Here is a 27797-nt window from a genome sequence, read left to right as displayed (position 1 = left end):
ATGAGAAAAGATAGTTAAAAATTAGAAAATGATATGGTTCTTCTGTACTGTACTGAATATTTATATTTACTAGAAAGGTATATATTAGCAGGAAAAATTGGGATGGGAGATACAGGATCATCTGTTCTCTGAGCATTGATACTTACTAATATGGGGTCAATTATGCCCAATAAACTCATAAGTTCAAAATATATTTTAATTATATATATTATTGTTTTTTATTTATTTATATTTCAAATGTTATCCCCTTCTCAGTTTCCCCTCTACAAACCCCCTATCCCATCACCCTCCCCCTACTTCTAGGAGGTTTCTCCCCCTCCTACACACCCACTCCAGGCTCAATACCCTACACTGGGGCATCAAGCCTTCACAGGACCAAGGGCCTCCCCTTCCATTGATGCCAGATAATGTCACCCGTTGCTACATATGCAGCTGGAGCCCTGGGTCCCTCCATGTGCACTTTTTGGATGGTGGTGTAGTCCCTGGGAGCTCTGGAGTGTCTGGTTGGTTGATATTGTTGTTCTTCCTATTGGGTTGTAAACCCCTTCAGCTCCTTCAGTCCTTTTTCTGACTCCTCCAATTGGGTCCCCATGCTCAGTCCAATGGTTGAATGCAAGCATCTGCATCTGTATTGGTAAGGCTCTGGCAGAGAGGCTCTGGCTATATCAGGCTCATGTCAGCAGGGGCCTCTTGGCATCAGAAATAGTGTCTAGGTTTGGTAGCTTCAAATGAGATGGATCTCCAAGTGAGGCAGTGTCTGGATAGACTTTCCTTCAGTCTCTGCTCTACACTTTGTCCCTGTATTTCCTTTAGACGGGATCAATTCTTGGTTATAAATTTTAAGATGGGTGGGTGGCCCCATCTCTCAACCGTAGAGGGTGGTGGTGGGTGTTTGTCTAACTTCTGGATTTGGTCTGTGTAGGTTCATTTTCTCCTTTGTTGGGCATTTTGCCTAACTTCATCCCCTTTGGTTCCTGGGAGCCCCTTGCTTTCCAGGTATCCAGGACTTTCTGGTGGCTATTCCCTATCCCTATCCCTCATTGCTACACACCTCTGTTCAATTTCCTGACCCTTTGTGCATCTCCCTTGTCTCTTCTCACACCTGATCCTGCCTCCATTTTATCTTCCCTCCCCTCTACTTTCTTCCTCACAAGTCCTTCACACCCTCTACCTTCCACAATTATTTTATCCCCCTTCTAAGTAGGACTAAATCTTCCACAGTTTGGTCTTCTTTCTTCTTGAGCTTCATATGGTCTGTGAGTTGTATCCTGGGTATTCGGAGCTTTTTTCCTAATACCCACATATCAGTGAGTACATACCATGTATGTTCTTTAGGAATAAACACAAACTCCATCAAAATAAAGGAGTTTTTACAATGTAACAAAGAAATACTGCTTCCTAATAAATGACTGTATCCTATATAATCACATCTGTTAAGAACATGGATAAAACATCAAAAAACAGAAAGATTCATCCTGCCACTGTTACTTTGGAAAAGATTTACAACATGTAGTGGGATTTTGTCCCATACTTTAGACTATCTAATTTTATGTTCATAGTAACTTAGCTTTATATCTGAAAAAAAAAAACAACAACATTGCATTAGTCACTGATATTTTGACTTGATCCTTGTGAAGAGAATAGACTGTTTACTGTGATTTTCACTTTCTTTTATTTATAAGCTGCCTTCTCTCAATGACACTAAGTAGATAATGAGCTTTATTCTAAGGATGAAGCCAATCCATGTGAATGTAAGATTTAAATATTTCTTACTATTTAAAGCTGTTGAACTCGTTCAAAATTTAAATTGCTATACTCTTGGAAAGTTCTTAATTTTACAGTCATAAAAAGTCTTTTTGGTAAATGTCTATGGAATTCCTATTGTACTCTGAAACTCTGAAACCTTAAATTATTTTTCCAAATTGTAATAATTTATAAAACTTCAGAAGCAAAGAATGGCCTGTGGGTTGACTCACAAACATGCAGATCCATGTGTGCTCTTTTCTGGTATGGGAGATATAGGTAGGGATATATATACATACATATATATATATATATATATATATATAGAGAGAGAGAGAGAGAGAGAGAGACAGACAGACAGACAGACAGAGACAGACAGAGAGAGAGACAGACAGACAGAGAGAGAGAGAAAGGGAGAGAGAGAGACAGAGACAGAGAGACAGAGACAGAGAGAGAGAGAGAGAGAGAGAGAGAGAGAGAGAGAGAGAGAGAGAGAGAGGCATACAGATGATCAGGTCCAAACTAGCAGGTATTTTGTTGTTGTTGTTTTCTTTTTTGGTTGCATTATTTTATTTACTTATGTATTTTTCCTTGAACAGATAACAAAAACACAGCTAGGATAGATTATAAAACACTTGGTTCAAACTATACAGTTTAAAATTTGGAACAATTCTGTAATACTGCACGTGAAAATTCTACCAATTGACAATACCATGATATTCAGGAAATGCAAAAATCTCAAATACCAAAGAGTTTCACAAAAATAAAGAAAAATTAAATTAAATAAAATTTGTATAATGAATAATTTAAAGAAGAAAACTATCATTCAAGCAAGAAATTTCAGATTCCACTAATATTTTAATAATATAATAGGTAATATTACATATATCATATACAATATATAATAAGATATGAAATGTTCTGGAAAAATATATCAATTTAAACAGTCTAATTCTATTGAGATCATTTGAACCTTGGAGGAAGTGAAAGATCCAGACGTCATACCAGAGAGAAAAATTCTCTTGAGGGTCATAACAAATGAGTGACTGAGCCCTGGTGTCCTTTAGGACTGGGATGATTCCTAGAAGACTGTTTTACAAGCTAAATTCCATAAGCCCATGGGTGTTACTGACCCTACATAAAACTCGCAGGTTTCCTGGCATCCCTCAATACTAGTACTGAAAGGTCTGTGTCGAGACTACAGGTTTTCGCCATGATAATATCAAAGGACCATGTATGTATCTTGCTGTTTATGGAAATTGTATCATATATTATTTTATTCTGCAAGCCATGTATACATTATTAGAAATTATAGCATTGAAAAGTTATATTCAATAATCTTTCTAAAGGTATTTTCAATCCTCTACCAATGTCTGCTCTCTCTGTCACAAACTTCACCAGTTCCAAATTTGCTCTGACTGGTTTCCCTGGGTTAGAGATTTATTACTTCTGGCTATCTGTCCCATTCTCCATAATCTATGTGACAGTGTTCCTGGGAAATTGCATGATACTTCATGTTATTCGAACTGAGCTGAGCCTGCACCAGCCCATGTTCTATTTCCTGGCCATGTTAGCCCTCACAGACCTTTGCATGGGGCTGTCCACCGTGCACACGGTGCTGGGAATCCTTTGGGGCTTGATTCAAGAAATCAGCCTTGATGCCTGCATTGCACAGTCTTACTTCATTCATGGTTTGTCCTTCATGGAGTCCTCGGTCCTCCTCGCCATGTCCTTTGACCGCTACATTGCTATTTGCAACCCTCTACGCTATTCCTCCATCCTAACCAATGACAGAATCATAAAAATTGGAGTGGCCATTTTATGTAGGAGTTCTATGCTCATTCCTCCGGTTATTATCCGCCTGAAGTTCTTAAATTACTGCCGGCCTCATTTCCTCTCCCACTCTTTCTGCCTGCACCAAGACTTGATTCGAATGGCCTGTGGGGACATCCGTTTCAATAGTATCTATGGTCTAGCTCTGGTGATCAGCAACCTGTTGCTGGATTCAGTGCTCATATTAATGTCATATATTATGATCCTGTACACAGTTCTGTCCATTGCATCCCGGGAGGAGAGAATCAAGTCTTTGCAAACGTGTGTATCTCACATTTCTGCCGTTTTGGTTTTCTACATCCCCATCATTGGTCTGACCATGGTTCACCGCTTTGGAAAACATCTCTCTCCATTGGTTCATGTCCTTATGGGAAACGTTTACATCCTTTTTCCACCTTTGATGAACCCCATTATATACAGTATCAAGACTCAACAGATTCGATTAAGAATTCAGAGATTGTTTTTGAAGGGGACATAGATCTGCTGCTGTGAATATATTTGAAAGTCAACATGCAGTTTTACAAAAGGTGAAATTCAGTAAATAACTGTAACTAGATGTACTCGCTACTGTTCAGTGATGCTTTACATGCTGTAGATCCTTTTCTTTTCTCATAGGTGCTTTAAGACATTGCAATTAACTTTTTTAGCACTGTAGTTGATGTCACAAACTAGACTATGCAAATAAAAATGTAATGTACTCAGAATCACTTTTAAACATGATTTTAATGCTTTTAAATTTTTAAGTAAACATATTTTCCACTTCCTTTAAGTATCAAATTGATTCACTTATACATAAAATCTATATCAAAATATAGTTTCAAAAAATGTAAATCTGTAACTTTTGTCACTAATTGAAGATGTATATTTATTCTTTCATTCATTATGAAGTTGATATCTTTGGTTTAAAAGCCTTTTCGATTACTATTGATCATTATTTATTCGATCTATTTTTGTTCATCTAAACAACATATTTATTGTATTTGCAAAATCAAATAATTGGTTCAGCAACTTAGAATTTCAGAAACGAGAAGCCTATGAGATTGAACTGTTACTAACTTAACATAGTTAAACAAGAGACGTAATCGCAGTGCTGTGTTGACCAACACCCCCACAGCTTACAAAGTCCCCACTTTGGGTGCTAACAAGAGACATTGTGACAAAACCAATAATGACTAACATAGGAAGACCATTCAAATCCTATGAAAATATTGATTTTTGTCTTCTCACACTCAAATCTCCAGTGCCAGGTAAAATATTACTGTGACTATATAGCAGAAATAATGATACAACTCAATATCTACATAAAAATTCTGAGGTAGATATTATTCTTTATTCTGTCAATAGGCTTTCCACCAGCCAATAAATGATCTCTTAATTTTTAGCAGGGATTTATGATGCGATCTGGATCTATTCTCTGCTTCATTTATTTTCAGTGACTATGCTTTCCTGCCTCTCTTCTGTTTCTTTTAGTTCAAACTGGTCTGGCATTTGCTGAAAGTTATAAAACATTGAACAATAAGCAGGAAACAAAAACGTCAAAATGAACCACATATTATAGGGCATGTTTGTTAATGTAACTGACTTTAAAATATTTATATAATTTACAATAAAAATATAAAATGTTATGTACAACATTTATTCATTAAGTTAAAGCAAGATTATTGAGGTATAACAACCTGATTACTATAAGATGTACATAAAAATTTGATGAGAAAAAAGGAAATGCACTTAAGAGAATATTTACTATCATGAATCTGCCATCATAGCCAAGATGATGAATATTTCTTCTGTACTCCAGTGTTTGCTACATGTTATTGCACTCACTCAAATTCACAGCATATGCTTATGTCTGTCATATAGTTCTGGAAGTTAATAAGGTCACATAAACTATATACTACCAGTTTAATTGTTTTGCATCTTTTATTTCACTTACAGTAATATTCTTCAGATAGCTATGGCATATACTAACAGCTCTGATTTTAAGTATTTATATCTTTACTATTATGTATGAAAACTGCCTCACAAAGGAATAAAATTATTATTTATAACAAAATGTACAAAGCAGATTTCTTAAGATCACAACTTATAATTTCTAACAGTAAACCTCAGTCAACATCTCTACAGAAAAAACACTAAGAAAAAGAGTTTTAAGTGTCTCAAAAATAATGGTGAGACAATTTAGTTTGTAGTTAACATTTTTGCTACACCTGCTATTCTATTTTACTGCATAATTATTTTACAACTCTTGCACTTTATTTTAATGCTCCTCATATTGCAAGTTAAGAATTTAAGGTTTTCAAGAAATTGAGACCATCATTTTTGAGCCAATATTATAATACAGCCAATTCTATTGTGGTAATACTTTCATTTTATTGAATGAAGTTTGCTGCTGAGAACTTTCTGTTTGTTACTTGCTTTTGTAGTGCTAACTCCTCTTCACATTCTGTTTATATAGAGTATGTGTAAAACTCCAACCTTTCCTCTAAAAGTCAGCCATGCTTTCAACTTAAAGGGTATCTTGGCTAGTATAGTCTAAATTAATTAAACAATCTTTCTGCCCATTGGAAGTTGATAATATTGGACTAATGTATCCCTTTCCTCCACAGGTCTCTAGTTCACACCCATGTGCATCTTACCATAAGCACCAAAATAAAAGGTGGTCTATCGCTAGGATCCTGTGAGAGCATGAGGGAAAACTATATCTTAATTTTGGTGTTGCCTAGGTTATCTAGTTGACATTTACACCTTATTTCTTTCCTTGGTGATAGAGTGCTTCTTTGGCCTCTGTTGAGCTGTAATAGGCTTTTTTAACTGTATTCAGTGACTCATTTGTTGACTTCATCCATAGTCCCCATGCTTTGAAGCCTGTTTTCTTTCCTTTTGTAGACTATGACATTTATATCAAGAATATTGCATGGATACTCACCTGCCCAAAGCCTTCAGAGATTGGCAAGTTCAGGAATAGGAAGTGGCCATGGTTAGTGAGCTTCTCACAGTAGGATAAGAAACACTTTAGAAGAAGAGAAGAAATACAGGCCTCTTTCACCCTCTCTCACACTCGTCATGCTACATGGGCATCAGCACTCCATTCTCTCTCTGCAATGATTGATATGGTGTGTCAGGGATTTTTCTTAAGATAGTCAAGCAGAAAGTGTAATATTGGCATCTGTACCATTGATGCACATTGGGTGTCTATCTTTCATAGCCCAACAACGTGAACGTTGAATACATTACCTTTCTGTGCCTGTCTCTTTTCCTCTTTTCATGACAAAAAGATTCTGCTGGCTTTCTTTTCTTTCTGTCCTCAACAGCTTTCTACATCATTATCCCAGCCAGTTTCAGCCTTTTCTGTAGTAGAAACTAAAGACAGCAGGACTCTAGAGAAAGGAAAGGAAATCTAATTCCATTCAAAGATCAAAATATACTTAAAGTTAAAAAGTACATGGGATGTGTATCAACTTTATACATAATACATGTAAATATGCACAAATGTCTGCTCTCAATCAGCAGTGTGATTATGGTGCTTTCAAAATCTCGACAATTCTTAATTATAAAATAAAGTTAAGAAGTCTTCATTATTTATTTCAGTTTTGAGGTTACAATATAATTATATAATTTCCCCTTTCCTCCCTTCAAGCTCTTCCATATAGTCCTCCTTGCTGTCTTGCAAATTGATGGCCTCTTTTTCCAATAATTGTTACATGCATGTATGCGTCTATGCATACATACAGATTGCTAAATATAACCTGCCCACTTTCTGAAATGTTACTTGTATGTACATTTTCAGGGCTAAACACTTGATATTGGATATGCAATTAGTGTGCTTTTCCCTGGGGAAAATGATTTTTTCCTTCTCTTATTCCTTATCTGCCTTTATTTCTTCATGAGGACAAGACCTCATGAGCTTTCCGTCATCCACTGTGCTTTGTTGATTATTGTTGTCCATGTTCAACTCATGTTTGGACAATTATTCGGTGAGAGTTAATGGGTGTGGTTTCTATTAGTGAGAGACACTGTCTTGTAGTAAAATCCCTTATTCTCTTGTTCTGACAAGCTATCTGTCTTATGGTCTGCAATGTTCATTGACCCTTAGGTGAAGGATCTGTCTTGTAAATGTATTTATTGTTACTGAGCTCCACAACTCCACCTTATAATTGGTTATAGTTTTCTGTGATGGTCTCTGCTTGTCCCTAAGACAAATTTCTTTGATGAATGGTAAACATCACACTTATTTGTAGATATAAGGAATCATTCAGTGACTATGCTGGTTTAATGATGTGGTAGTTGGAGGTTCTTCTCAAAGATTCACAACAGGGCTAGTACTTCTAAGTCATTCATGACATGTAAAACTTTCATCAAGAACACAGCTTTTAAAACAACTGCTGCTACATATTCCGCTGGAGTCATGGGTCTGTCCATGTGTACTCTTTAGATGGTGGTTTAGTCCCTGGGAGCTCTGGTTGGTTGGTATTATTGTTCTTATGGGGTTGTAAACCCCTTTAGCTCTTTCAGGCCTTTCTCTAACTCTTCCCTTGGGGATCCCAGTCTCAGTTCAACGATTGGCTGTAAGTATCCGCCTCTGTATTTGTCATGCTCTGGCATAGCTTCTCAAGAGACAGCTATATCAGGCTCCTGTCAGCATGCATGGCCTTGTTGGGCATCAGTGAGAGGTAAAGCCCTTAGTCTTGTTCATGTAATAGTCACTAATATTACTGTTTAATACATATGTTTATAATTAAAAAATAAATAGAGATAAAGTATCTTCCTATTTTATAATAATAAGCCTTCCTATAATAAAACCTATTGTAAAATAGGTTTTAAAGTAGAAACAGAGATTTGATTCTTAGCAATGTAGTGCTTAGTCATAAGTCCTCATTATATCCTAGAAACTATATGTCTTGATAAGCGATATATGTTATTTCATTAAATAAAATTATTCAAAGTCGCAGGATTCTTGATTCATCATTTAAAAATTATTTATTTATCTTATGTATGTGACAACAGTTTCACTATCTTCAAACACACAGAAGAGGGCATCTGATCCCATTGTAGATGATTGTGAGTCACCAGGAGTTGCAATCTCTAGAAGAACAGTCAATGTTCTTAATCACTGAGTCATCTCTCTAGGCCCTCTGTTCATGACTTTTACATTGTCTAAGCTAATTTTCTGTATAATTTTCACAACGTTTCCAGTAACAAGATAACTCTGTTTCACCCTTGTGCCTTTTTCAAATCCACTTCCCTAGTTTCATTTTGATATGGATGATGTACATCATAATGTTAAATTTCATGACATATGTGCTGTAGATTCCTAATCAATGAAAAGAAATGATCCAGAGTCACCACAGTCTGTGAAAGTCCATCACTTAGGCTCAGAATCCAATTGTTATTTCACATCGTGATTTCTCAGGGTTTAATTTCTTCATCTTGAAAAGGAAAGGTAAAATACAAAACAAAACCAACAAAAACAAAAGATGAAAGCAGGCACACACACACACACACACACACACACACACACACAAATGCACATGAACATGAACATGCTCACACACACACACATACACACACACACACTCACACACACACACACAAATGCACATGAACATGAACATGCTCACACACACACACATACACACACACACACACTCACACACACACACATATTCACACCCATAGATACACATATACCCCTACACAAGCATATGCCTGCACACAAACACATGCATACATACCCATATACAGATTGCTGCATTCTCTTTGTGTGAATTCTGACTGAACCATTCAGTTATTGGTTCTCAAAACCCTCTCTGCATATGTAATCAGAGACATTTACTTTTGTCTCGTACTTTGCCAATTCAACTGGTCAATAGTTGTTAAGAATATCTGTTGCTGAAGCCTGTTTTTGTAAACAGAAACATATATTTTTAAACAACATTGATTTTTATCTTTCCTTATATGGATGTGTCTGTATGTATGCCTATCCCAGCATATATGGTTCTAATGGAGGGTGCTGGACCTCTTGGAATTACAGACAGGTTTCATTCCAGGGATGCAAGGATTGTTCAAGATATGGAAATCCATCAACATAATCCACTATATAAACAAACTTAACGAAAAACCCACATGATCATGTAATTAGATGCTGAGAAAGCATTTGACAAAATTCAATACTGCTTCATGATAGAAAAGATGAAAAAATTAGGAATTCAAGGCCCATACCTAAACATAGTAAAAACCATATATTCCAAAGTAGTAGGCAATGTCAAACTAAATGGAGAGAAACTTGAAACAATCCCACTAAAATCAGGGGCTAGACAAGGCTGCCCACTCTCTCTACCTACTAAATATAGTACTTGAAATCCTAGCCAGAGCAATTAGACAACAAAAAGAGGTCAAAGGAATAAAAATTGGAAAGGAAGAAGTCAAAATATAACTATTTGCAGATGATATGATAGTATACTTAAGTGACCCTAAAAGTTCCACCAGAGAACTCCTAAATCTGAGAAACAACTTCAGCAAAGTGTCTGGATATAAAATTAACTCAAACAAATCAGTAGCTTGTTGTGGTTTGCCCTGGAGTTATGTGTATTGTGATGCTAATTCCACTGCCTCAAGGCAGCTGCCTAGTCATCTACTCTGGAATCAGATGACCTCACCAGAACCTTCTTCCCATTGAATTTGTAAAATACAGGTGAGGGACAGGTACAAGATAGAAGAAGGCCTGTCATTGGAGGAGAAGAAAGAATGGGTGGAAGAGAAGTTTGAAGGAAGAGGAGGAGACTGGAATGGAAAGGAGGAGAGGAGAGGAGAGGAGAGGAGAGGAGAGGAGAGGAGAGGAGAGGAGAGGAGAGGAGAGGAGAGGACAGGAGAGGAGAGAAGCTATGGCAGGACAGTATGGCGGGTGATGTTAAGATTCCACGCTGTACCTTTACAGGTTGTTAAAAATGTTCTTAAGGGATGGATGGTACTGGGCTTTGTATGTTTAGGTGGGCAATTATATCTTACCAATTGGATCAAAGATTATTGTGTTGCGTGTTCTTTTATGTGACAATTTGAGTGTAGCAAAGTGTGCAGTGGCAGGAGACACTGGGCCGCCAAGGAGTTGGGATGTGTTTCCGCCAAGATATCTAGCAGATATCTTGGGACACTGCAGTGTGACCTAGCAGGATAAAAGACAACCAATACCTTTTTAATTTTTTTATATTTTTACAACAACAATAGCCTTCCTCTACTGAAAGAATAAACAGACTGAGAAAGAAATTAGGGAAATAACACCCTTTACAACAGTCACAAATAATATAAAATACCTTGGTGTAACTGTAAGCAAGCAAGGGAAAGATATGTATGACAAGAATTTGAAGTCTCTGAAAAAAGAAATTGAAGAAGATCTCAGAAACACCTGCTGACAGGAGTCTGATATGGTTGTCTCCTGAGAGGCTCTGGCAAAGCTTTACTGATACAGATGAGGATGCTTGCAGCTAATTGTCAGATTGAGCACAGGGATGCAATGGAGGAGTTAAAGGACTGAAGGAGCTGAAGGGGTTTGTAACCTCATAGGACGAACAACAGTATCAACCAACCAGACCACCACCCACCCTGGCCCTTCCAGGGACTAAATCACCAACCAATGAGTACACATGGAAGGACCCATTGCTCCAACTGCATATGTAATGGAGGATATCAGTCTTGCATCAATAGGAGATGCTCTTGGTCTTCTGAAGGCTTGTTCCCCAGTATAGGGGAATGCCAGGGCATTGATGTGGGAGTGGGTGGGTGGGAGTGGGAGCATCTTCATAGAACAGGTGGAAGGGGATGGGGAATGGGAGAGTGGGGAAAGTAAATACATAAAATATCTAGTAAAAATATTTAACATGGGTGCTGGGAACCAAACTCAAATCCTCAGCAAGAGTAAAAAGTGTTCTTCACCTTTGAGTCATTTCTCTAGCCTCTGGCTGTATACCTGAAACTATACTAACATGGATATTCAAGAAAAGACTGAAATAAAACCAAGGTCTCAGAGAAACTTTTAGACCAAAATGATCAATAGTAATGTAAAACTGAAACAATCATTGTAAGGTTAATTTCTCTTCTTCACTGTGAGCATTTGAAACAAAATTTAAATTATATCTATCATATTTGTTAACAGAAAATTTGTAATACAATTAAACATTTCTACTAATATATTATTTCAAAGTTCCTCCTTAGTATTTTAGGTTAGTTAAGATGGGTAACACAGGGCATGATGTCATGTACTGTGTTGTAAAAGAAGATAGTATGTAGGCATTATTTTTTGCTAAAGTCTCATAATTGAATGTCATGTCAAATACATTATTTTTGCTTGATTTCATAATTTACTTGGTGGCATTGATGGCAATTAGCTAAGAAATTATTTTTAAAGTTTTTAAATTTATGACATTAAAATAATTTGCCTTAAAAATTGTTTTTACTGAAGCCAAATATAAAACCATACAAATTAATTTGTTGATCAGAGTTCATGGCTCTGAAAGGAAATGCATATCACAGTTGGCTGGGATGAACTAATTCAACAATTTTCTATTCATGTGCTTTGCATTTTTGTACAATAGAGAAACTAGGAGAAGGTAACTAAAACACATATAGCAATTATATATTTTGCGCAGTTGTATAAAGGAAAATATATTAAATGGAAAAGTAAATAGATATGGTAAAATATTTTGACTTCATGAGTTCTGTATAAAGAACTGTTTATTGTTATTCATTACTTGATTATAATTATATAATAAAAACAATAATACTGACTTGAACCAAAGACACGTAATCTATAAGAATTTAACACTGTCTATTTTGCTAGAAATTGTAATTTTTATTAAGATACCAAAATATTTCCAAAATATCTTCAAGTGCTTTTAATTTTTTATAGTTTTTATGGAAAAACTAGAAACCTAAGCTGTTTGATGTCAACATGGTTTGAATTCTGTCAACAAATTACCTTGTTCATAGAAAAAAACTGAACAACTTTCTCCTGAATTTGCTTGGTCTTTACTCCATAAATGATGGGGTTGAGGGAGGGTGGTAGAACCACATAGAGGTTAGCAAGGAGGATGTGAACATGCAATGGTATGCTGTCACCTCCAAACCGGTGAGCGAGAGAAGAAAAGAAAACTGGGGTATAAAACAATAGGATGACACAGACATGAGAGCCACATGTACTCAGAGCCTTCAGTCTGGCATCTTGGGAAGGTATTTTATACACAGAACAAAGTATGAGAGCATATGAAACAATAATAAGTACTACATCTAGACATATAGAAAATAGAGCTACAACCAAACCATAGTAAATATTGACTTTGATGCTGTCACAGGCCAACCTGGCAATGCCCATGTGTTCACAGTATGAGTGATGAATGATGTTCCTCCCACAATAGGTGAGCCTATAAACAAGAAAGATCAGGGGGAAGCAGATGAAGAAACTTCTAGTTACTGATGCAATGCCCATTTTGATGATGACAGATGGGGTTAGAATGGTGGTGTATCTTAGTGGATAGCAGATGGCCACATAACGGTCAAATGCCATGGAGAGCAGAATACCAGACTCTGTCACAAAGATGAAGTGGAGAAAAAACATCTGAGACACACAGCTAGCGAAAGAAATGCCTCCAGCTTGGAACCAGAAGATTGCTAATACTTTTGGAATAGTCACTGTGGATAAGAAGATATCGGCTAGAGCCAACATAGATAGGAAAAAGTACATGGGTTCATGAAGACTACGCTCAGTGGAGATCAGCAATATTAGGAATGTATTGCCTACAACAGCTACAATGTACATACAAAAGATAGGGATGGAGAGCCAAATGTGTACATCTTCTAGTCCTGGGATGCCAGTCATGGTATACCAGATGTCTCTGAGATTGGTGTGATTTAAAGATGTTGAAGATGTCATCTTTTACTCTCTTTTCTGACACTGGGAATGGTGATGGGAAAAAAATCATGAATCATGGTTATCTTTGACTTAATTTCTTGAGAAATTAATTTAGAAATGACTAGAGAAAGAATTATGCAAAGAGTAAAATAATAAAATAGGCAATGATGTTTCAATCAATCATAATATATAGATAATAAAGCAGGAATATTTTATGAACAGGAAAATAAACCCAAATTTTATAACATTTGTACTAATGGCAATGGAGAAAAGTGTAAAAATTGCACAAAACATAAATTTGTTTGATATGGATTCTAGAAACTGTTCTCAAACTACTATGTTAGCATCAAAATGCAAGTCTGTGAAGCGCTTTTGCCTGACTGATATTTTCTAATGTTTATCACATTTCTCTTTTCTGGAATTTTTAAGATGTAGTCAGGATAGCATTGTGGTCTTTTTGAAGATGAACTTGAGACCATGTGGCCATCCTGACAGGCTAAATTATAATCTTTAGGGTGGGAATATTATTGAGTCAATACTACCAACCTCCCATACTTTAATGTGTAACTTGTCATCGAAGAGTTTGATACTTTTATTCTTTTATCAACTTGTATCCAAGACTTTAGGTAGTCTTTACTGGGTAAAATGCCACATTAGCTTAGCACTTTAATTTCACAACTATGCTTTTGTATTTCATGATTGCAATCTGTATTTGTTTCTGCTAAACAGCCATTAACCATATTCTACCTCAGCATACATTAGCTTTCTTCCTTTCTAATTTCATACTTGTATCATATATTCCACATTCCCTGTTTTTCAAACCTTTTATGTACATTATATTATGGGTTCTTATTTTATTGTTGATATAATAATTTTACTTGATGACACAATATTTCCTTGATAATAATATTATTATCACTATCATTAGACAATGTCATCATTATTGTTGTATTACATAACAGTTGAAATAAAAATTATATTAAGTCACCATGAGAAAAATTCAAAGGAATTAATGAAAGACAAGTCATTTTGTGTTAACAAGTGTTGGCAACATAAGACTGAAAACAGCAGAAAGTTACCAGACAGATACCTGTAAAAAGGATCATCACTCAAGTATATAACTGAGGTAATAAATGAATATTAGGAAATCAGTTTTCTTAGTTAAGGCCCGAGGAATGAGATATTCATGAATTGAAGGAACAATACAATTAGACAGCTATAGAATTAAAATTCTATCATGATAAAAGAAATTCAATGGAAGTGGTTTTTGTAATTCTATTGAGAGAAATAAATTTAGAAAATTACAAAGGATCATATGGAATATTTTCAAAAATTTTATATTTGATCCAGATCTATTAATAAAACAGAAAAAAATACTTACTAAATTCAAAATGTTTTTAAAAATAGAGTTTCAAAAATGGTAAAACTGACTTAAAAAAGTGTTGTGCAGCACAAATGCATGTTAATAACTATCTATTAGTTGTAAAAAATCTAGAAGACATGATAAGAAGGATGTCTTTTCTGAGGCTATTTCTTGTTTTAAGCCCAAACTGCCTTGAATCAACCTTTTCTTAGCTTTCCAAATACTAATATTACAGGAGTTTGCATGCATTCATAAGTACATAAATGCTCTTTTATTTTAGTAAAACTAAGAACATTTCATCAAAAAGAGAGATTATACAAGTTCATCTACGAGCCAGCAGATTTCTCATGTGTATAGTTGTTCCCTTTAGGATCCAGGAACTGTTCAGGATAAAGACAATGGGTCTCATCACAGGAGAAGCACAGCTATTTTGCAGTTAGAGGCTATACTGGGTGACAAATGGTTCTGCAAGATGGGAGCAACACACATGAAAAAGCACGTTGGGTTAGAAGACACTCTTGCCTTACTGTTTGATAGTATTAACTGTATATAATTCCAGGTCTTGATCTTTCCAATCTGCTCCTTTTTTAAATTTTTATTTATTTATTTTATTTTTGATCGACAGCCAAGCTTCTGCAATCATACCTTCATGGCTTGTGCCTAACTTTAACATTTATACTCAAAGTATTGCATTTCTAAATGTATATTCATATTAGAATATATTTCCAGGGGACATAAACAGCAGTTATCATAGAGAATGGCTTGGATATCCAGTGGTTATGAAGTAGAAGTAGCATGGTACTCACACTATTTATTTGGACTCTGTTTTCCATCCCATTCATTAAACCCTGACCTGGCAATCACCAATACACTGCAATGCACATCATTTCTCATTTCTCCCTAAGAATCAATGCTTACCTTAATCAAGAAAATAGTCCACAAAAGGCTTTGGGTTCTACTTATTCTGCAACTAATCAGGAGAAGCCATAAAGCATCATTAACAAATCTGTATTATGCTGTAAATCCTCTTGTGTGTGGATTTCTTACTTAAATATGGATAAATTTAACTTTTTCATCCTCTTCCTAATTATGTCACTTCAAAGCACTTGTCTCTGTTTTATATCTCATTCTACCTTGCAACTCACATCAAAACTATGCTATCTCCAAAAACTTATAATACAAGCACAAAAAATGTAAAGTGGAGAGCTAAATAATTAAAATGTACTATGAGAAATTCTTGCAATGCCAGCCCTTCCTTTGCTGAAACTCGAGTTTCCTCACCGACCACACCAAGGTCCCTTAGGTGTTTTTCTTTTATTTCGGTCTTAAACTAGCAAGGCAAGCTCTAATTGGTCTTAATTTTAAGGGTTTTTAAATGAGACAACTGAAAGTAATAAAGAAAAGCTTTCATAAAAATGGGGTAGAAGAATTGGAATCTAAAACCGTACTCTTCCTGACATGAATAACTTATCCAGCAATTGAGTAGTGATGGAGATTGTACACCATTCACATTCTTAGATAATTATCCCTAATCAAAACCATCAGTTTGAAATGGTATTAAACATTTTCAATGATGCTTTGATAGAATCAAAGCATATTATCTTATCTCTGTTAAATTATACCCATTGATATTATATATAACTTCAACAGTCAAAGATAGACTTCTCTCCCCACCTTGGATCATTAGAACAGCTCTCATGGTCAAGTGTAATATTATGAAAAGGTATGAGGTGACAGACCCATGGTATCTCTAATATGAACTAGGATGTTCTTAATCTGAGAGTACCACTCAGAATATATCCTATGAAGGCAGCAACCTTCAACTCTCCAATATGGAATACTGTAAGCTGCTACCTCCCCTATGCTGCAAGGCTGGATTCTGTGGGATAAGTTATATCTCCTTAATCTAGGTACCCAGAACTCACCCTGGGACTGGCCATATAGTTTTTACACTGCCAAGGGATTCAAGACTCAGTGGAGTTGAGGAAAAACAAGAAAGTGTTTATTGTCCAAATGATACGTTAATTAAAGCAAAACAATCAAGCAATTAAACAAACTAACTGAAAACCAAACGCAGATTGAGTGTGTAGTGTGAGAATGACCTTGTTCTGAGGCAACACATTGGACAAACTCATAAAAACTCTATCAAAGGCAAAAATTCTCTGACAGAATAGGAAGCAGCCAGATAATGTGCTGCCATTTATAAAATGCATGACTTTTGTAAGAATGTGACTGTTTTGTAGTATTAGAAATCTACAACTTAATAATTTGCAAGGTTCCGAAAACAATTCATAACTCATTGAGGTGAAAAATAATGTGTAATCATCATCTGTTTAATCATCATCTGTTTCCTTTGTGGTGCTAGGATCAATCTAAGAGCTTAGTGCAGACCAGGCAAGTGCTGTGCTACCAAGACCATACATAGTCATCATCTAAGAATTTTAAAGATTCTTTCTGTATAAAATTGAGTGAAATGTATTTATATATAAGCATATTTTATCCATTAGCCTGTCCATAGATTAGTATAAGAACAGCAATATGTAGGGAAAACAATCTCCTCTACAATATGAATGGTCTTAGCATGTCTCAGTTTAAAACCTATTTCCATGTATCAGTTATTTAAGTCCATACAAATATCGAGTGTCATTATCTACCCCTAGATTAGGTAATTGCACAAATACCATGTAAACAAATTTAAAACTATGCAGACCACTGAATATTATTTGTGCAAGAAAAAACTGGTATCTTAAAATTTAGGGTGATCAATAATATAGAAACTAGTTCTTTAGTATAGTAAAAGCCACTCATTAGAAACTTGAAAGTGTTCAGTATATTATTTCCTACATGTGAAACCTATTCAATATTATAATATGGCTTACCTTTGATGAATTTTACCTATGCTAGATAATAAAGAGACAAAGGTGCATCATCAGTGCTCCAGAGCTATGGGTTTATGAAAAGGGCTTGGTTTTTACAGGGATCTGTGGGAATGCATAAGCAAGATTGTAAGGATTAACAACTTGCCACTAGGTTTGATGTGTAGAAATGCTTGGATGCTTCCTATTTTAAATTATTAGCTTTTCTAATTAATGTCAACAATAAAAGAAAATGGCAAACAATTACACTTTAGAAAAAAAAGTATATCTTCAATTTACATATTCCAAACACAATGAAAAAGAGAGAATACCAAAGCCTCTTGATTGTAATTTTTTAAATCCAAAATCCAAAGAAATTTTGGTGCCTAACATGACCACCACTGACTAATGCAAATGAAATGTTAAAATTAGTTGAAATTAACTTCTGTAATTCAACAAGTATTCAATTAGAAACCTTCTCATAAGGATGATTTTTTAAAAATTCATTTTGGTTTCTAAATTGTAGAAGAATGCACTAACTAAAGGCACCTTGCAAATTAACAAATCTCTAGGTGTTCAGATTCATGACCCATAACTTCTGTACTAATTATAGCAAGTGCCCAGAAACAGTTGTGTTCTGTGTACCCAGATAAACAATTTACTGTTCTTAGAAATCTGAGAAATATATTTTGATTTTTGTTAATTTGTAAAGGGAATAGACACATAAATAGGAATATTTGTTTGAGAAATTTTAACCATAGAAAGAACAATGCTGAGATCAGTTCCTCATTGTTTGGTGGCTTTTGTATGGCACTGCTCCACACATCCCTTCAGTTACAGTTATGACAATTCAGCTACGTCTTTCTTTAGTATCACACAGGGTCCTTATGCAGCTATCTCTTCCTGTTGCTACTAATTCTTCCCCTAGTTCTTTGTGATACCTGCATGGGATTTGCCTTCCGAAATTTAAACTATTCTACCAAGGCCATGGATGATGAAGAACCCCATCAGCTGATGGTGTCAGGGCAAGGGTAATAGTGCCTCATTTACGACTAAAATCCAAAGCAGCTCTAGCTTATTTCATTTTTCCTTTCCTTAAAGTAAAATAAGGTACATGTAATGATAAATTATAAAAGGAGTTCTAACAACAGAACGAGAAACAGCTGAAACATTATGAAAAAAAATCATGGATAATGTTTCAAACCACAGATAATATATAAATACTTTTGCTCTGTTAATCTTTATACATGTTCTCTATAATGAATCTATGTATATGTAGACTCCATAGGTTTTCTGCTAAAATTTTAAAATAATGAATTTTAAAATTCTTTCACAATTTCACACATTCTGATCATTCATTCCTCTAACTCAACTTTTCTAAGATCATTCCTACATTCTCTCTCTCTCCTTTCTCTCAGTCTCTCTCTCTCAGTCTCTCTCTCTCTCCTTTCTCTCAGTCTCTCTCTGCTCTCTCTCTCTCTCTTTCTCTCTCATTTTGTCTCTCTGCGTGTCTCCCTCTCTCTCTGCCTATCTCATAAAATAGATAACCATAGAGTCTATTTGGTATTGACCAACTACTCCTGAGCTCAGGGACACCTGCCCTAGCATTGATCAATACACCTGGTATCACTGCATTAAAGAAAACTGATTTTGTCTGGCTTGACTTTGTGTGGGCCTTATGGATGTTGCTTTTTATATTTTTAGCATAGCCAAGAACCTGATACTGGATAAATCAGAGGCCTAGAGAAAAACCAAATACTATAATTTTTTCTGTTTGTTTTTATTTATTTATTATATTTTTTATATCACAACCTCAGTTTCCCTTCCCTCCTGTAGTCTTAGTCCCTCCTGCCCTAAACTCCCTTCTACCCTCCAATCTGCTCATCATTTGTTTCTTTTAGAAAAGGAAATATCTCCAATGGATATCAAACAGACATGACATATCAACTTCCAGAAAAGCTAGGCATCTCCCCTCCTATAGACATTAATCCTTTGCTTTAATCTTCTAAGGTGCTCAGTGTAGCCAGAAATGCTGAGAGGACTGCACAGACCATGCAAGTGTAAGCTGTGCTATAGCCAGGAACACTTGCACAGAGCACTGTACAAACTATGGTGAGTACACCATGTGCCACAGTCATTGTTTTGTGCCTTACCTTTAAATCTGAACCTCAGTCTCATCACTGTCCCAAGTCATAATGAAAATGTATGCCCTGTGGAAATGAAGCTGAATGTCTTTGTATTTTAAAAAATTCCATTCATTAAGTCACATATGTTTTTCTGGTGAGAATCAAATCATAATTTCAAAGTCGTTTCTTTTTTTATATTAACTTTTTTATTTAATTTTATACTCCAGACTTTATTCCCCTCCAAGTCCACCCTCTGACTGTTACTCTCCCCATACCCCACCCCTGTCTTCATTAGAATGTCCTCAACCCACCCACTCCACCCACCTCACCCACCCTACCAGACCTCTAAACTTCCCCGGGCCTCCAGTCTCTTGAGGGTTAGGTGCATCTTCTCTGACTGAACCCAGACCCTGGGGTTCTCTGCTGTATATGTGTTGGAGACCTCATCTCAGCTGGTGCATGCTGCCTGGTTGGTGGTCCAGTGTCTGAGAGATCTCGGGGGGTCCAAGTTAATTGACACTGCTGGCCCTCATACAGGGTTGCCCTCTTACTCAGCTTCCTCCAGCTTTTCCCTGATTCAACAGAGGGGTCAGCAGCTTTTGTTCATTGGTTTGTGCACATAATCTGCCTCTGATTCTTTCAGCTACTTGTGGGGTCTTTTGGAGGGCCATCATGATATGTCCCTTTTTGTGAGTGGCCCATAGCCTCAGTAATGGTGTCAAGTCTTGAGGCTTCTCCTTGGGCTAGATCCTATTTTGGGCCTGTGCCTGGACCTTCTTTTCCTCAGGCTATTCTCCATTTCCATCTCTGCTTTTCTTTTAGACAGAAAGAATTATGGGTCAGAGTTTTGACTGTGGGATACAAACCCAATCCTCACTTGATGCCCTGTCTTTCTGCTGGAGGTGGGCACAACAAGTTCCCTCTCCACTGGAGAGCATTTCATCCAGGGTGCCCTCCTTTGAGTCCTGAGAGTCTCTCACTCCCCAGGTCTCTGGTACTTTCTAGAGGGACATCCCAACCTCCTTTTCCCCAAGCTCACCTGTTTCCATTTTTTCTGTTGGTCCTCAGGGCTTCAGTCCTGTTCCCCCACTTAATACCAGATCATGTTCCCCTCTCCCCTACCACCCCAATCCCCTTTCCCTCCCCTGTTTCTCCCTCCTTCCCCACTTGTGGTTTTTTTCTCCCCCCCCCCCGAAGGGGGACTGAGGCGGCTTCACTTGGTCCCTTCAGCTTGTTGATCTTTTTGAGTTCTGTGGATTGTGTCTTGAATAATCTGTACTTTTTTCAGCTAATATCTACTTATTAGTGAGAACATACCATTAATGTCTTTTTGGGTCTGAGTTACCTCACTCAGGATGATATTTTCTAGTCCCATCCATTTGCCTCCAAAACCCAGAATGTCCCCATTCTTAATAGCTGAGTAGTATTCCATTCTGTAAATGAACCGTATTTTCTGTATCTATTCTTCTGTCGTGGGACATCTGGGCTGTTTCCAGCTTCTGGCTATCACAGATAAGGCGGCAATGAACATAGTGAAACATGTGCCCCTATGGCATGGTGGAGCATCTTTTGGGTATATTACCAAGAGTGTTATTTCTGGGTCTTTAGGTAGGTCTATTTCCAATTTTCTGAGGAAACTCCAAATTGATTTCCAATGGTTGTACCAGGTGTCATCCCACCAGCATTGGAGGAGTATTCCTTTTTCTCCACATCCCTGTCAACATGTGTTATCACCTGAGTTTCTGATCTTAGCTATTCTGACTGGTGTAAGGTAAAATATCATGGCCATTTTGATTTGCATTTCTCTGATCACTAAGGACTTTGAACATTTCCTTAGGTGCTTCTCAACCAATCGAGATTCTTCTGTTGTGAATTCTTGGTTTAGTTCTATACCCCATATTTGATTGGGTTGCTTGGTTTTTTTTTTTGGTGGTTAGTTTCTTGAGTTCTTTATTTATTTTGGATATTAGCCCTCTATTGGATGTGGGATTAGTGAATTTTTTCCCAATCTGTCGGTTACTGATTTTTCTTACTGACTATGTCCTTTGCCTTACAAAAACTTTCCATTTTTATGAGGTTCCATTTATCAATTCTTGATCTTAGAGCGTGGGCCATTGGAGTTCTCTTTAGGAAATTTCCCCCTGTGCCAATGAGTTCAAGGCTCTTTCCCACTCTCTCTTCTATTAGATTGAGTGTATCTGGTTCTATGTTGAGGTCCATGATCCACTTGGACTTAAGCTTTGTGTATAGTGCCAAATATGGCTCTATTTTCATTTTTCTACATACAAACAGTCAGTTAGACCAGCACTATTTATTGAAGATGTTTTCTTTTTTCCATTGTCCTCTAAAAATTTTAATTGGCTGATTAGAAGTGCAAAGTTAATCCTACTTTGGTTCTGGTAAGTGTTTGGGGACAGCGCTAATCAGAGGTACCTGATACTGCCCTCCAGTGATACTCCAGGCATCATCACTTAGTACAGAATGTACACAGCTGTAGCTTTGCTGCAGCTATAATGACAGATACAGGGAAGCCTGTGGATTCTGCTCTCCTGTGATTTCAGAATTTTGATTTTTAGCCTTAAATGCTGAAATGTTGTCAACTTGTACCATATGCTTTAAATTTATCTTTATTTCTGACAATAGGATTGAAACAATTAGGAATACATTGTTTCTTAAGATATTACTTTTAATGTATATCATGTACAACCAGAGAACAATTAATTTAGTTACTTTACGCATTCAGCTTATGTTGAACTATGGGCCTTTTCCCCTCAACCTCTCATAGCAAGTTTGGTGTCTTGGCTCCTTAGTTATTTGCTCATACAAATACAAAGAATTAGCATCCCCAGAATGGAGACAATGTTGTATACATCATTTTTGGTGTGCCTGTTTTCTCCACTTTTACACACACAGTGCTTAAGTCTTTTTAAATTCACAGTAATGATGGTGATGACCAGAGAAGTTTTGTTTTTAACAAACTTTTCCAGTACCAAGAAATTTCTATTTAGATGTGAACATTATTGATAGGCATTAATAGGTATGGAACATTTCATCTGTAGAGTTGTAGTGAGTTTTGAATGTGTATATCATGAATTTTGAAAAATATACATTGTGGACTAATACGTTTATGTAAACATTTTCTTTGCCCATTGATAATAGCTACTTTGTGTTAGATTATGTCAAACAGCCATCCTAACACTCTGTCAATGCTTCTGCAAAAGGAAAATCTTAAACTACTCCTCTTAGTGATGAAACACAACAACCAGAAAGCTGAACACACTTTTACAATACAATGATAAAAACAAATCTATGTCCCACATATTTTATTGGGTAAATTGGATATTTGACAGACTATACAACATGATAATAACTGTATTTAAGACCATACCATATGTAGAAAACAGGAATAGCTCCCTATATAATCACAAAATAATACGTTAGTGCAGTATATACCTTTCTTGTAAAAGAGATATTGATAGAGCATTTAGTTTTAAATTTACTTTTGTTAAAGTCTTTCCTTAAACATTTCTACAATATAAATGATATTTTAATTGTTCTTTAATTTTATGCAAATATAATGCATATATGACTTTATATGTCTGGTTGAATTAGTGCTTCCATGTATTTGAGATGATATAACATGTATCATTTTACATTACTTATTTTTCTGTAAAAGATTTAAAAAGCTTTATTTCTGAACAAGTGCTTAATTGTAACTTCTCCTGTGACAATTCTACCACAGCATAGTTTTAAGATGCATTTTTAACAAATATACCTAGGGCATTCATGACATTATTTTTTAGTCCCCCTTTACCTTCTGTGCTGTGAGCATGTATAAAAATTAGAGAGTTACATGGGTTCTTGTTTAAGTGACTATTCGGGATCACTCCGTATTTATTTACTTTATTTGTTTTATGCCCTGACATCCTTATCATGACCTTTGCTTCCTAATGAATTTTTGTTACCACTGTTATTAACTCTAAATATGAAAATGGCTGGAATCCTGCAATCCACACTACCCTCTCTAATGACCAAGAGAGGGAATTGCTCTTTTCTCATTTATTTAGGGAGAAATACATTTGATTCACTTCAATAGTTTAACACATGTGGTAATGAGGTTGAATCCTCTGGGTTTTATGCTCCCATTCTTACTCTGAATATTTCACCATTGCATGTTCGAGGATTGCCTAAGAAAGGAAGAGAAACAAAGATTTGCTTCTTTCTGGAAAAAATCAGTCTTAATGAAATACAGATTAGTTTTCAATTCATAATAAAATAATGCACAGATTATTTTCACGCTATGCATGGCACTTTTGGTATTACTATGCAGCTCATTGTATTTAAGCTTTCAAATCATAGAATGTGTATACACATACATATTTTTTCATGTAGATAGGTTACAGCTGAATATTCAAGAGCTTAGGAAGAGTTACAGGACCATAATTGAACAAGACCTAAAATTCTGATCTTGAACTCAGAGCATAAATGATCAGAGACTAAACCATACTGCTGATATGGAATTACACTTTCTCTGTAGTATTATCTTTCCCCATTTCACACAAAAATATCTTACAGGTTGATATGGGATTTTTGCTTTCAATTGCTTGGTCTAAGAGTGTGGGCCCTATTCTTAGTTCTTTGGAGGATGTTAAAAGTGACCTGAATATGGAACAGGAATTAAGCTATCCTTGGACTACTAAGAGCTTACCATTATACTTTTACTCCAAAATGACTGTCATTCTCATTCTTAATGCTGCCATGACATGAAATTTTAGGAGTAACTTCAGATGCTCTTAGTTATATAGTTTCTATAAATAACATTAAGATCAACCTTACATGATTACACCAAAAATATGTCTTAGTGAATGCAAGAAAACATCTGGAAAAACCTGTCTTGAATTTGCTTTGTCTTCACTCCATATATTATAGGGTTGAGAGTAGGGGGTACCACCACATAGAGGTTAGCAAAAAGAATGTGCATGTGACGTGGTATGCTGTGGCCCCCAAAACGGTGAGCAAAAAAGGTAAAGAGAGAAGGTGTATAGAACAGAAGGATGACACAGACATGGGAGCCACACGTACCCAGAGCCTTGAGTTGGGCACTTTGAGAAGGTATTCTAAACACCGTATGGAGTATAAGGGTGTAGGAGATTATTATAAGCACAATGTCTAGACCTATAGAAAATAAAGGCACAGTCATTCCATAGTAAATATTCACTTTGATGCTGTCACAGGCCAACCTAGCAATGCCCATGTGTTCACAGTATGAATGATGGATGATGCTCCTGCCACAATAAGTGAGTCGATAAACTAGAAAGACCAAGGGAAAACAGATGAAGAAGCTTCTACTCACAGATACGATGCCTATTCTGCAGATTACTGATGGGGTTAGAATGGTGGTATATCTTAGTGGATAGCAGATGGCTACATAACGGTCAAATGCCATAGTCAGCAGTATGGCTGACTCTGTTACAAACATGAAGTGCAGAAAAAACATCTGAGACACACAGCTAGCGAAAGAAATGCCTCCAGCTTGAAACCAAAAGATGGCAAGAACCTTTGGTGTGGTCACTGTAGATAGAATGATGTCAGCTAGGGCCAACATGGAGAGGAAAAGGTACATTGGTTCATGAAGGCTGTGTTCTGTGAAGATCAGGAGTATTAATAGGGTATTGCCTATTAGGGCCACTATGTACATTGAACAGATGGGGATGGAGAGCCAAAGGTGTATATCTTCTAATCCTGGGATACCAATCATGGTGTACCAAATGTCTCTAAGGTTGGTGTGATTTGAAGACATTATCATTTCTTCTCTGTCCTCAGACACTAAATCTTGGAGCTGAAGGAAAATAGGAAATCATAAAAATTAGGATTATTTTATTATGTTTTTAAGAAATAACACTTCATAGACTTACTAAAATAACAATTGGTTGGCACACGTTTTTCAGTGATAGGCAGAGTTTATTAACAGTCAAATATAAACTTGAAAACATATACTGTTGACAAAGGTGATAATTAAACTTAAAAACAAAACTTTAAATATTAAAGTGAAGTTTACATACTGTGCCAAAAGTTTTGTTTTAACATCAAATACGTAAGCAAATCCAAGGAAGGTTGGAAGGTTTTGCACATCATAGCTGTTTTTTTTCTTTTATTGGATATTTTCTTTATTTACATTTCTAATGTTATCCCTGTTCCCGGTTTCCCCTCCAAAACCCACCTATCCCATCCTCCTGCTCCTTGCTTCTATGAGGGTGCTCCCCGACCCACTCACCTACTCCCTCCTGCCTCCCAGTCCTGGCATTCCCCTACACTGGAAAAAGAGCCTTCACAGAACCAAAGGCCTCTTCTCATTGATGCCTGACAAGGCCATCCTCTGCTACACATGCAGGTGCAGCCATTGGTTACTCCATGTGTTCTCTTTGGTTGGTGGTATAGTCCCTATTAGCTCTGGGGAGCCTGTTTGGTTGATATTGTTGTTCTTCCTAAGGGGTTGCAAACAACTTCAGCTCCTTCAGTCCTTTCTCTAACTCCTCCATGGGGGACCCCATTCTTAGTCCAATGTTTGGCTGTGAGCATCCACCTCTGTATTTGTCAGGCTCTGGCAGAGCCTCTCAGAATACAGATATTATCAGGTTCTGGCCAGCATGTACTTTTGGTATCCACAATATTGTCTGGGTTTGGTGGCTGTATATGGGATGGATCCCCAGGTATGGCAGTCTCTGGATGGCCTTTCTTTCAGCCTCTGCCCTAAACTTTGTCTCTCTATTTCTTCTTGTGAGTATTTTGTTTCCTTTTTTAAGAAGAACTGAAGCATCCACAATTTGGTCTTCCATTTTCTTGAGCTTCATGTGATCTTTAAATCATATATTATTCACTTATCAGTGAGTGCATACCATGTGTGTGTGTGTTTTGGTTTTTTTTCTTTTTTTTCAATGGGTTATCTCACTCAGGATGGTATTTTCTAGTTCCATCCATTTGCCTAAGTATTTCATGAAGTCATTGTTTTTGGTAGCTGAGTAGTACTCCATTGTATACATGTACCACATTTTCTGTATCCATTCCTCTGTTAAGGGACATCTTGGTTTTTTCCAGCTTCTGCCTATTATAAATAATGCTGCTATGAACATAGTACAGCATGTGTCCTGGCTATATGTTGCAATATATTTTAGGTATATGCCCAGGAGTGGTATAGCTGGGTTCTCAGGTAGTATTGTGTCCAATTTTCTGAGGAACCTCCACAATAATTTCCACAGTTGTTGTACCAGCTTGCAGTCCCACCAACAACAAAAGTGTTCCTTTTTCTCCACATCCTTGCCAGTATCTACTACCACCTGAGTTTTTGATCTTACAGTTTTATTTTGTTCATTTCTTGATTCTTAATCAAAATACTCTATTACTAAAGTTTTAGAATTGTAATGGTCAGGATACTCATTTTTTAGGAGCCCAGTATTACTGAAATTCATGTTAATCCTACAACCTAATGTAAATCTTTTCATTTGGCAATATGCTTTTTAGGATTATTGTAAAATATTCTTTGAAAGTAAAAAGAATGTACAAAGTGTTTGCTTTGCTGTAATTACTAAGTGTAACACTGGAAATATATTCTTGTTACATGATCACAGTACACAATTTTTCAACTAAAGCAACACATGAGTATTCTTTTAGAGCTAACTCAGAATATATTGAATATTTTGTCCTATTATTTTCTAAATCTCATTCTCTTACCCCAGTGTTTTCAACAATTCAAATTGAATTGTTAGACTAATTCAATTTACTCCATTAAATCTCAAAACCTCAGATGACAAGATATATTGGCAAAGATATGGAGAAAGAGGAACACTCCTCCATTGCTGTTGGGATGGCAAATGGTTATAACCACTTTGGAAATCAATTTGGAGCTTTCTTTTGGAGGCAAACCTCAAGACCCAGAAATACCACTTTTGGCAATATACCCAAAAGATGCTCCACCATACCAT

The 27797-nt window shown here is 36.3% G+C and overlaps 3 protein-coding genes across 3 annotated transcripts; 1 reads left to right on the top strand and 2 right to left on the bottom strand.

Moving 5' to 3' along the window:
- The first annotated feature begins 3112 nt into the window (after window positions 1-3112).
- On the top strand, window positions 3113-4054 carry Or51v14 (olfactory receptor family 51 subfamily V member 14). Its single transcript, NM_001000151.1, has one exon. The coding sequence runs from the start codon at window positions 3113-3115 to the stop codon at window positions 4052-4054; it is 942 nt and encodes a 313-aa protein (NP_001000151.1).
- Window positions 4055-12532: 8478 nt separating this feature from the next.
- On the bottom strand, window positions 12533-13495 carry Or52z14 (olfactory receptor family 52 subfamily Z member 14). Its single transcript, NM_001000150.1, has one exon. The coding sequence runs from the start codon at window positions 13493-13495 to the stop codon at window positions 12533-12535; it is 963 nt and encodes a 320-aa protein (NP_001000150.1).
- Window positions 13496-24676: 11181 nt separating this feature from the next.
- On the bottom strand, window positions 24677-25624 carry Or52z13 (olfactory receptor family 52 subfamily Z member 13). Its single transcript, NM_001000742.1, has one exon. The coding sequence runs from the start codon at window positions 25622-25624 to the stop codon at window positions 24677-24679; it is 948 nt and encodes a 315-aa protein (NP_001000742.1).
- Window positions 25625-27797: the final 2173 nt, after the last annotated feature.

Source organism: Rattus norvegicus, chromosome 1 (genome assembly GCF_036323735.1).
Source record: "Rattus norvegicus strain BN/NHsdMcwi chromosome 1, GRCr8, whole genome shotgun sequence".
Taxonomy (NCBI): Eukaryota; Metazoa; Chordata; class Mammalia; order Rodentia; family Muridae; genus Rattus; species Rattus norvegicus.
This window is presented reverse-complemented; position numbering and strand designations above follow the sequence as displayed.